The following is a 12,360-nucleotide window of genomic DNA, read 5'->3' on the forward strand; positions in this document are numbered from 1 at the left end:
TGAGAACACTACTTTAGAAAAGAATCACAACTGTCGTGCAAGTGACTGAAGTTGCCTTTTATTATGAACTAAAGATATTTCCAATGCTATTCTATTTCTCTGCCTTCCATGCATCTGAAAAATAGAAGTTTGAACTGGAATCCTAAAAGGAACTCTTCATATAAAGCAATGACATCATTTAAAGATTCAAATACAGACTTACTGATTGTATGAACCACAGAACATTACAGCACAGAAACAGGCCCTTTGGCCCTTCTTGGCTGTGCCGAACCATTTTTCTGCCTAGTCCCACTGACCTGCACCTGGACCATATCCCTCCATACACCTCTCATCCATGCAGCTGTCCAAGTTTTTCCTAAATGTTAAAGGTGAGCCCACATTTACCACTTCATCTGGCAGCTCATTCCACACTTCCACCACTCTCTGTGTGAAGAAGCTCCCCCCCCCCCCATGTTCCATTTAAACTTTTCCCCCTTCACCCTTAACCCATGTCCTCTGGTTTTTTTCTCCCCTAGCCTCAGTGGAAAAAGCCTGCTTGGATTCACTCTATCTATACCCATCATAATTTTATATACCTCTATCAAATCTCCCCTCATTCTTCTACGCTCCAGGGAATAAAGTCCTAACCTATTCAACTTTTCTCTGTAACTCAGTTTCTCAAGTCCCGGCAACATCCTTGTAAACCTTCTCTGCACTCTTTCAACCTTATTAATATTCTTCCTGTAATTTGGTGACCAAAACTGCACACAATACTCCATATTCAGCCTCACCAATGCCTTATACAACCTCACCATAACATTCCAACTCTTATACTCAATACTTTGTTGACAGGAAAGTGACCTGGGCTGATCTTTGGAAAGTCGAACCACATCGTATCCAATTTCTCATCTGGGCAGTGTACGATGTGCTTCCAAGCCCATCAATCCTGCACACGTGGGGCAAGGCAGAGTCATCTGCATGCCCACTGTGCTCCAAGCGAGGAACCCTGGAACACATCCTCAGCGGCTGCGCAAGGGCACTTGGTGAGGGACGGTACAGGTGGAGGCATGATCAGGTCCTGAAGACCATTGCTGAAGCCGTCAGTGCAGGAGTTGAGTGGGTGAAGCGGTCCCAACCCTCCAAGCAGACCATTGCCTTTGTCAGAGCTGGGGAGCAGCCAATACCTGCCAAAAGAACACCTGCAGGCATTCTGACCTCTGCAAGGGACTGGCAGCTGTTGGTGGACCTCGAAGGGCAGCTGAAGTTCCCCAACCATATCGCAGCCACCACCCTGCGACCAGACATTGTCCTAGTGTCTGAGTCGACTAAGCAAGTGGTGCTGCTGGAGCTGACAGTCCCATGGGAAGATAGCTTGGAAGAGGCCTTTGAAAGGAAGCTCTCCAAGTACGCAGGACTGGTCAGCAGCTGTCAGCAGGCTGGATGGAGAGCAAGGTGTCTCCCAGTGGAGGTTGGTTGTAGGGGATTCGTAGCCCGTTCCTTAGATAGAGCCTTCAGCATTTTGGGCATCGAGGGAGAGAGGAAGAGGAGAGCCACCCGCAGTACCACCGATGCGGCAGAGAGGGCCTCAAGATGGCTGTGGCTCAAAAGAGGGGAGCCATGGAGTCATAAGTAGCTAGCCATCTGGACACAAGTTGGGGTCTGATCAGCCCCAGCTGGGTCACCTGGAGGAGGTTGTATGATGTTGAAAGACCCGAAACACCCGATGATTCCAGGAACATCACTGAAGATGTGTCCGGAAGCATCAATAGATGTATGTACACAGCTGACATATAAAGGCCAATGTACCAAAAGCTCTCTTTACGACCCTACCTACCTGTGACACCACTTTTAGGGAACTTTGTATCTGTATTCCCAGATCCCTCTGTTCTACCGCACTCCTCAGTGCCCTACCATTTACCTTGTATGTTCTACCGTGGTTTGTCCTTCTAAAGTACAATACCTCACACATGTCTGTATTAAACTCCATCTGCCATTTTTCAGCCTGTCCAAATCCCTGTGCAAGCTTTGAAAACCTTCCTCACTGTCTACTACACCTCCAATCTTTGTATCATCAGCAAATTTGCTGATCCAATTTACCATATTATCATCCAGATCATTGATATAGATGACAAATAACAATGGACCAGCACTGATCCCTGTGGCACACCACCAGTCACAGGCCTCCACTCAGAGAAGCAATCCTCCACTACCACTCTCTGGCTTCTTCCATTGAGCCAATGTCTAATCCAATTTACTACTTCTCCATGTATACCTAGCGACAGAATCTTCCTAACTAATCTACCATGCGGGACCTTGCTGAAGTCCATGTAGACAACATCCACTGCCTTCCCTTCATCCACTTTCCTGGTAACCTCCTCGAAAAACTCTAATAGATTGGATAGATAGATAGATATACTTTATTGATCCCGAGGGAAATTAAACATGACCTACCACGCACAATAATAAGTCTCCCTAATAAGTCCCTGTCTATCCAAATACTTGTAGATCCTATCTCTTAGTACTCCTTCCAATAATTTACCTACTACCGACGTCAAACTTACCAGCTTATAATTTCCTGGATTACTTTTAGAGCCTTTTTTAAATAACAGAACAACATGAGCTATCCTCCAATCCTCCGGCACCTCACCCGTAGATAGCGACATTTTAAATACATCTGCCAGGGCCCCTGCAATTTCAACACTAGTCTCCTTCAGGGTCCAAGGGAATACCCTGTCAGGTCCAGGGGATTTATGATTTGCCTCAAGATGGCAAGCACCTCCTCCTCTTCAATCTGTATAGGTTCCATGACCTCATTACTTGTTTGCCTTATTTCCATAGACTTCATGCCAGTTTCCTTAGTAAATACAAACGCAAAAAACCCATTTAAGATCTCCCCCCATTTCCTTTGGTTCAGTACATAGCCAACCACTCTGATCTGTAAGAGGACCAATTTTATCCCTTACTATCCATTTGCTCTTAATATACCTGTAGAAGCTCTTTGGATTATCCTTCACCTTGACTGCCAAAGCAACCTCATGTCTTCTTTTAGCCCTCCTGATTTCTTTCTTAAGTTTTTTTTTGCACTTTTTATACTCTTCAAGCACCTTATTTGCTCCTTTTCCTATACATATCATACATCTCTCTCTTCTTCTTTATCAGAGTTCCAATACCCTTGAGAACCAAGGCTCCTTATTCTTATTCACTTTGCCTTTAATCCTGACAGGAACATACAAACTCTGCACTCTCAAAATTTCTCCTTTGAAGGCTTCCCACTTACCAATTACATCCTTGCCAGAGAACAACCTGTCCCAATCCATGCTTTTTAGATTCTTTCTCATTTCTTCAAATTTGGCCTTTTTCCAGTTTAGAACCTCAACCCGAGGACCAGATCTATCTTTATCCATGATCAAGTTGAAACTAATGGTGTTATGATCACTGGAACCAAAGTGTTCCCCCACACACACTTCTGTCACCTGTCCTAACTCATTTCCTAATAGGAGATCTAATATTGCATCCTCTCTAGTTGGTACCTCTATATACTGATTTAGAAGACTTTCCTGAACACATTTTACAAACTCTAACCCATCTAGACCTTTAACAGTATGAGAGTCCCAATCAATATGTGGAAAATTAAAATCCCCTACTATCACAACTTTATCTTTCCTGCCGTTGTCTGTTATCTCTCTGCAGACTTCCTCCTCCAATTCTCGGTGACTATTGGATGGTCTATGATACAACCCCATTAATGTGGTCGTACCTTTCCTGTTTCTCAGCTCCACCCATATGGCCTCGGTTGACAAGCCCTCTAATCTGTCCTCCTGAGCACTGCTGTAACATTTTCCCTGACTAGCAATGGCACCCCCCCGCTGCCACCCTTCATTCTCTGCCCCTATCACGTCTGAAACATCAGAACCCTGGAACATTAAGCTGCCAGTCCTGCCCCTCCCGTAGCCAAGTTTCACTAATGGCTATAATGTCCTAATTCCACGTGTCAATCCACGCCCTCAGCTCGTCAGCCTTCCCCACAATACTCCTTGCATTGAAATAGACACACCTCAGAAGATTACCACCACACACAACCCTACTATTTGTGACTTTGCATGAACTTTTAACATCATTTATTTTCACCCCCGCTCCACTATCCGCTCTGGCACTCTGGTTCCCATCCCCCTGCAAATCTAGTTTAAACCCCCCCCCAATAGCCCGAACAAACCTCCCTGCAAGGATATTGGTCCCCTTGCAGTTCAGGTGCAACGCATCTCTCTTGCACAGGTCCCTCCTGCCCGAGAAGATGTCCCAATGATACTGAAATCTGAAACTCTGCCCCCTACACCAGTTCCTCAGTCACGTGTTCATCCGCCAGAGCATCCTATTCCTACCCTCACTGGCACGTGGCACAGGTAGCAATCCTGAGATTACCACCCTCGAGGTCCTGCTTTTCAACTTCCTACCAAGCTCTCTATACTCACTCTTCAGAACCTCCTCACTCTTTCTTCCTACGTCTTTGGTACCAATGTGGCTGATCACCCTCCCACTTCAGAATGCTGTGCACGCGATCAGAGACATCCCTGACTCTAGCACCTGGGAGGCAACAAACCATCCGGGAGTCTCTGTCACGACCACAGAACCTCCTGTCTGTACCTCTAACTATCGAGTCCCCTATCACTACCACTCTCCTCTTCTTCCACCCTCCCTCCTGCACTGCAGAACCTGACTCAGTGCCAGAGATCCGGCTGCCGCAGCTTGTCCCAGGTAAGTCATCCCCCCCAACAGTATCCAAATCGATATACTTGTTGTTGAGGGGAATGGCCACAGTGGAACCCTGCTCTGCCTGCCCTTTCCCCTTCCCTCGCCTGACAGTAACCCAATTACCTGTGTGCTGCTCCTTTGACGTAACTACCTCCCTGTAGCTACTATCTATAAACTCCTCATTCTCCCGAATGATCCAGAGGTCATCCAGCTCCTGCTCCAGTTCCCTAACGCAGCTTGTTAGGAGCTGCAGCTGGATGCACTTCTTGCAGGTGTTGTTGTCAGGGAGACAGGAGGTCTCCCTGACTTCCCACATTCTGCAAGAGGAGCAATCCAACATCCTGCCTGGCATTCTCTCTACTCTAAACAAACAAAACAAAACTTACCGGAACCCACCCTCGCATCTGCCTGTTCACGCCGAAGCCCATTGAGCCAAAGCCGTCCCACTCTGCTCCCTCTCACTCCGCTGCCTGCTGTATATGGTGGTCTTTATTTTAAACCTTTGGCGCTCTACGTCACGTGCCTGCGCAGTCTAGCCTCTTTACCCTGAGCAATATAAAGAAAAAGTTACTTCTCTCCGAGATTCCTTTACTCCTTCACTCTCAGCCTCCTGCTCCGATTAAAAAACATTGAGACATATAGTAAAATGACTCATGCTTCAACAACCAATACTAGTCATTGAAAAGTACAGCACAGAAAAAGGCCTTTTGGCCCACCTAGTTCATATTAAACCATTTAAACTACCTAGTCCCATCGACCCACACTGAGACACCCTCCACAACCCTCCCGTCCATGTACCTATCCAAACTTCTCTTAAACGTTGAAATCGAGCTCGCGTGCACTTGTGCTAGCAACTCATTCCACACCCTCATGAACCTCTGAGTGAAGAAGTTTCCTCTCATCTTCCCCATAAACATTTTTTCTTTGACCTTTAACCCATGACCTCTATTTCTAGCAACACACACAAAATGCTGGAGGAACTCAGCAGGCCAGACAGCATCTATGGAAAAAAGTACTGCCAACATTTTGGGCTAAGAGCCTTTGGCAGGAATGGAAAAAAAAAGATGAGGAGTAGAGTTAAAAGGTGGGGGAGGGAGAGAGAAACAGTCTGATAGGTGAAATGGGGAGGGGGAGGGGTGAAGTAAAGAGCTGGGAAGTTGATTGGTGAAAGTGATACAGGGCTGGAGAAGGGGAGAGTCTGATAGGAGAGGACAAAGGGCCATGGAAGAAACAAAAGGGGGGAGGAGCACCAGACAGAGAAGATGGACAGGCAAGAAGATAAGGTGAGAGAGGGAAAAGGGGATGGAGAATGGTGAAGGAGTGGGGGAGCCATTACTAGAAGTTTGAGAAATCGATGTTCATGCCATCAGGTTAGAGGTTACCCAGACAGAATATAAGGTGTTGTTCTTCCAACCTGAGTGTGCCCTCATTGCGACCATAGAGGAGGCCATGGATAGACGTATCTGAATGGGAATGGGAAGTGGAATTTAAATGGGTGACCACTGGGAGATCTCGCTTCTTCTGGCGGACGGAGCATAGGTGCTCGGCAAAATGGTTATCTCCTTATTAAAATTTTTCCTGTAAGAAGGATGTACTGGACATTTGGATGGATATGTACCATACATTTGGTGCCAATGTAGCATGCCCACGATGTCCCACAGAACAACACAAACAGCAAAAACAAAACAAGACACCAACAGAAAAACAAGTTCCTTCCTGAGTCCTCCCACACTCACATCCAGACAGGCTCCCATCCACAGAACAGGTCGTCTCCAGACCTCCAATCCGTGTCCCAGAAATCTCAGACGCACAGACATGAAGCCTCCAGCTTCACACCTCATCTAACAAAACCGGGCCCTCTTTGGCCACTGTGTCTCCTTTGGGTCTTTGGCTAATATTGCAATCTAACATTGCTGCAAATTGAAAAACCAGAAATTCGAGGGCAAGATTTTGAATTTAGATATCCTCGGCACAAAGATTTTAATCCTACATTAATGTCAAGATTAGAGAAGGCTGAACGTGGAACAAAAGAAAAGGCACAGTACTGGGCATTAAAGTACTTGCAAGCAACCAAATATCAGTAAGTTATAAGAACTTTCATAAGAATTTACCTTATTTCCACCAATTTAAAGGAAATAAAAATTCCAGGAAACTCACCACATCCTCAAATCATGAGATCAATTTCTGCAAAATGTACTGGATAACAAGATACAGTCCAAGTTCAATCATATCCATGAACACAGCCAAATGAAATAGCATTCCTCTGGGCCAAGATGCAAAACAAAGTACCAACAATCACACACAGCACAAGGCTCATATAGCACATATAATTATGATAGCAGCAACAACATACTGTCACAAAATAGACGTAGTATTAGTAATAATAATATCCAAGTCCCCGAGTATCATATCCTGTGGATTGATGTTGTCCAGGAGCCACACTCATCTTGCACTCGTGCAAACACAGACCAACACAATGCAGCTCATCTTCCACCACGCAAGAAATATAAAGCACTATTCAGATATACTCTGATCCTTTCTTCATAAGACCCATTTTAAAAATTAATTTCTAGTTCAGGTAACCAGCACCTTGAATAACTTGGTTGATAGATTTCCTTTGGACCCTTAGAAAAATAACCATTCCAAAGGTGATATTCTCTGTTGTTTGACCTCAGTGACCAGTGTCACAGAAAGGTACCACCTGATGCGTCATAAAGCATTGAGAGGAACAAGTTATGCAAGTTCCGGGCAGAGACTCAGGAATACCATCACACTCAGATGTAGGAGGATTCTTTGTTGCTGTTTCCATAACAAATCCTAGCAATTCAGACTCATCAGCCAAAAAACTCAATAGTGAATTCTCCATAAAGAGTCAGTGTGATAAATACACATTCTTTCTTCCAGTATATATACAGCCAGCTATTTCACCAAAGCAAATTTCAATATGCAAGTTTGCAAATGTACAATTTTAGCCATTTGATTCAAACTCAACAGCATAAGTAAAAACAAAACGAATGCCCTTGCTATTCATCCAATTGGTATGGAGGTTCCATTGCACAAGATCGCAAGAGGCTGCCCAGGGTCATAGAATCAGCTAGCTCCATCACGGGCACAATCTTCCCCACCATAAAGAACATCTTCAAGAGTACATGAGCCTTCAGACCCACACAGAATGATTCAGGAACAGATTCTTCCCCCATGCCATCAGATGTCTGAACAGTCCACGAAAACTAGCTCGTTATTCCTTTCATAGAAACATAGAAAATAGGTGCAAGAGTAGGCCATTCGGCCCTTCGAGCCTGCACCACCATTTATTATGATCATGGCTGATCATCCAACTCAGAACCCCGCCCCAGCCTTCCCTCCATACCCCTTGATCCCCATAGCCACAAGGGCCATATCTATCTCCCTCTTAAATATAGCCAATGAACTGGCCTCAACTGTTTCCTGTGGCAGAGAATTCCACAGATTCACCACTCTCTGTGTGAAGAAGTTTTTCCTAATCTCAGTCCTAAAAGGCTTCCCCTTTATCCTCAAACTGTGACCCCTTGTTCTGGACTTCCCCAACATCGGGAACTATCTTCCTGCATCCAGCCTGTCCAATCCCTTTAGGATTTTATACGTTTCAATTAGATCCCCCCTCAATCTTCTAAATTCCAATGAGTACAAGCCCAGTTCATCCAGTCTTTCTTCATATGAAAGTCCTGCCATCCCAGGAATCAATCTGGTGAACCTTCTTTGTACTCCCTCTATGGCAAGGATGTCTTTCTTCAGATTAGGGGACCAAAACTGCACACAATACTCCAGGTGTGGTCTCACCAAGGCCTTGTACAACTGCAGTAGTACCTCCCTGCTCCTGTACTCGAATTCTCTCGCTATAAATGCCAGCATACCATTCGCCTTTTTCACCGCCTGCTGTACCTGCATGCCCACTTTCTCTGCACTATTAACTTCGCAATTTGCAGCAATTTTCTCTTTGCACTGCGGCCACTGCAAAACAACAAGTTTCACACCAGAATCTGATTTCCAATGGAAAAAAACAAAAAGGGGAATCTATCTCCACAGTCCCTGATCTCCACAAAACACAAGGCTAACTCGTCAAGCAATGCACCAAATAGTATCTATGACTGTTCGACATTTGCCATTTATGGGTAGACATGCTACCCCCAGGTGTACAATGTAAATCCACTTGGAGCCAACATGACCCATTCAACCTCTTTCTACAGGAATGAACAAAAATTTAGTCATTAAACAATTTAGACAAATAAACACAAACTAGTTAAAGGTGAGAGGGGAAGAGTGTTGAAGAGGACTTTACCAGCAAGATTTTCCCAATACAGAGGATGGTGGGTATATGGAATGAGCCACTAGTGGAAGTGGTAGAGGCAGGTACAAGTACTAAAAGACATTCAAACAAAAATATGGATGGGAAAGGTCTAAAGGGATACGTGCCCCAAGAATGTGAACGGGACCAGCTGAGGAATCAGCTTGAACAAGGTGGGCTATGTAAATTTATTACTCAAAGTTAACTGAAAATTTAGCTGAATGGTGTACTAACAATAACCTCTCACTCAATATCCTATTGACTTCTGTCAGGTGCCTCAGGACTTGCACCACCAGGTTCAAGCACAGTTACTACCCTCAACCATCAGGCTCATGATCAAAAAGGGGATAACTACACCCATTTAAGGATTCTTTTATCTTGTTATTTTGTACTCGTTATTTATTGCTATTTATTTTTATTTATATTTGCATTTCCACAGTTGTCCATTGATCCTGTTTACAGTTACTGTTCTATGGATTTGATAAGCATGCCCACAGAAGAAGAATCTCAGGGCTGTATGCGGTGACATGCATGTACTCTGATAATCAATTGTACTTTGAACTTGAAATGGATGATTAAGGAAAACCTTACACCACAGGTGCTAACTATTCTGAGAGGGCTTCAGCATTTTCCTTGTACTTCGTATCACAAGAGCAATCTTTTGATTTTTACTCAAAGGTAACAAGTAAATTAAAGGCTGTGTTTTTTTAAAGTTAGCTTTAAAACTAAAGTGCTAATAGTTCAACCAGAAGCAAATGTAAACAAGTGCTAACTTCCTCATGATTTGTTGTGTAGCATACAACAAAAGTCTGGGTCTGGGGCGGGGGCGGGGGCGGGGAGGATTCCAGCAATTAAAAGATTAAAGTACACAATTTATAACAGCTTTTCAATGAGAGAGAAGACTAGTGTTCTGATGATAAGTACACCAGTAATATTACATCATCCAAACTTACTGAAAGGTGTAATCACTCCCATGGCCAAAAAAAAACTAAGTGTCCAAAAAACTATTTGTCTCTAAGCAGAGTGATAATTTTGAGTAAAAATGATTTATTTTATGATGGAGGATTCTACATTATGTCTTTGTACAAATCAAAAAGCAAGGGGGCTTATTCGCCCTTCCTCTCCAGATCTGATGAAGAGTCTTGGTGCAAAACATTGACTGTTTATTTATGTCCATGGATGCGGCATAACCTGCTGAGTTCCTGCAGCATTTTGTGTGTTAGAACAAATTTCAACATAAGTCAGTGATAATAAACCAGATTCATGAAATTTATACCCTGACTATCTCAGGATGACAGCCGCAATCACTTTCAACATTCAACCATGAGACGGAAGGCAAAAAGAAAAAAAATCATGTACAAATGTGAAGGAGGAAAACGTGTAGAAATGTTTTTCTTTTACAAGTAGACAGTACTTTCCGACACCCCTCCCACCACTACATACACATCAACTAGCGTTACTTCATGTACATACGATGTGTGTGTATATGTATATATATATATAAAATAGTTACTAGTACATTGTAAATACAAGAGATTCTGCAGATGCTGGAAATCCAAAGTAACACACACAAAATACAGGAGGAATTCAGCAGGTTAGGCCCCAGCTTTGGAGGGTAATAAATAGTACACAATTCAGGTGATTCATCAGGGTCTAGGCCGGAAATGTCGACTGTTTATTCTTTTCCATAGGTGCTGTCTGACCTGCCGGGTTCCTCCAAGCATTTTGAGTGTGTTACGTGTGCATTGTGTTTTATAAGATTGCTTTTATAGTTATTGGTTTTTTTTGCGTATTGTGTTTTTACGGTGCATTTGATCCGGAGTAACAATCACCCCGTTCTCTCGTACACTGAGTAATTGTGTACTGAACAAGCCTGAGTGCCAAATGCAGTGGATTAAGGCACTGCAGGCCCCTCGCAAGGCCACGGCGTTGACGCTCCCCGTTCTGAGCAGCAACAGTTGGGTGAGTTAGCCACGTTTGGCTCGCTCCCCCCACCCCATCCCTCCGTTCCGGAGCCCGCGGGGGCCCCCCGACCCACCTCAGCAGGATCTCCAGCGAGCTGTCGTGCTTGTCGAGCGGCCGGCCCACCGCGCTCTTCCGCAGTTTGTTGAGCTCCTCGGCGGCCCGCACGTACTCGGTCTGGCTCTCCGCGCTCGGGTAGGTGGCCGCGATGAACTTGCACAGCGGTTTCGACAGGTCCACCTCGGACGACTTCTTGAGCGGCACGGACACGAAGGTGGTGGCCATTGCGGCCTGCCTGTGGGACGGACGGGGGCACCAGGAAGCAGAGGGAATGGAGAGGAGGAGCAGGAGCAGGAGGGGCGGCCCCCACCGTGACTCCAGACGTCAGGCTCGACGCCGCTTTCCTCGCCGCATCCCGCCCACTCATTGCCACAGCGATGGGGCCAGAGGACAGAAGTTAAACAGAGGTCTCCTTCAGTGTCCTTTCCCCTCAATCCAACCCAGACGTTCCCTCAAAAGTTTATTGACAACAGAAAACTTGGACATTATGATTCCCTGTTACAATGCTCTGGGCCTGTATTCGCTGGAGTTGAGAACTATGAGCAGGGAGGATCTCATGTGAACCTACCGATTACAGTATTGAAGGGCCGATAGTTGGGGAGTCTCAGATTAGAAGGACGTCCCTGTAGAACATAGATGAAGAGAAATTTCTCTAGGCAGAAAATGGGGAGAGGACAGGAGAATGAGGTTGAGAGGGTCAATAAATCAGCCATGGTGGAGCAGACCCCGTGGAGCGAATGGCCTAATTCTGCTCCCATGTCTTGTGGTACCAATAGCAAGATGACACATAATATAGTAAAGTGGGCATAGGAACGTTGGATGAAAGATAGAGAAAAGTGAACTAATTTACTATATTCATACCACAAATATCGGCAGATGCTGGAAATCCAAGCAACACACAAAATGTTGGAGGAACTCAGCAGGCCAGGCGAGACCATGGTCTTCACTCTCCAGGGCACAGGCCTGGGCAAGGTTGTATGGAGGACCAGCAGTTGCCCATGCTGCAAGTCTCCCCTCTCCACGACACTGATGTTGTCCAAGGGAAGGGCATGAGGACCCATACAGCTTAGCATCAATGTCCTCGCAGAGCAATGTGTGATTAAGTGCCTTGCTCAAGGACACAACACGCTTCCTCGGCTGGGGCGCGAACTCATGACCTTCAGGTCGCTAATCCAATGCCTTAACCACTTGGCCACGTGCCCACAGCAGGCCAGGCAGCATCTATGGAAAAGAGTACAGTTGACATTTCAAGCTGAGACCCTTCAGCAGGATGGGAGAAAAAAAAG

General features: G+C 45.2%; 1 protein-coding gene across 4 annotated transcripts in view; it reads right to left on the minus strand.

Moving 5' to 3' along the window:
• pdcd6ip (programmed cell death 6 interacting protein) overlaps positions 1 to 11,380 on the minus strand; it is a 101,832-nt gene extending 90,452 nt beyond the window's left edge. For 2 of the 4 annotated variants that reach the window (XM_063066388.1, XM_063066378.1), the window contains exon 1: positions 11,091 to 11,380. In XM_063066388.1, coding sequence (XP_062922458.1) covers positions 11,091 to 11,299 — 209 coding nt within the window. In that variant the 5' untranslated portion in view covers positions 11,300 to 11,380. The remainder of the gene's footprint in view (positions 1 to 11,090) is intronic. The other 2 variants (XM_063066405.1, XM_063066395.1) reach the window with 1 other exon arrangement.
• Between the last annotated feature and the right edge of the window lie 980 nt (positions 11,381 to 12,360).

This window comes from Mobula hypostoma, chromosome 1 (assembly GCF_963921235.1).
Source record: "Mobula hypostoma chromosome 1, sMobHyp1.1, whole genome shotgun sequence".
In the NCBI taxonomy this organism is placed as follows: Eukaryota; Metazoa; Chordata; class Chondrichthyes; order Myliobatiformes; family Myliobatidae; genus Mobula; species Mobula hypostoma.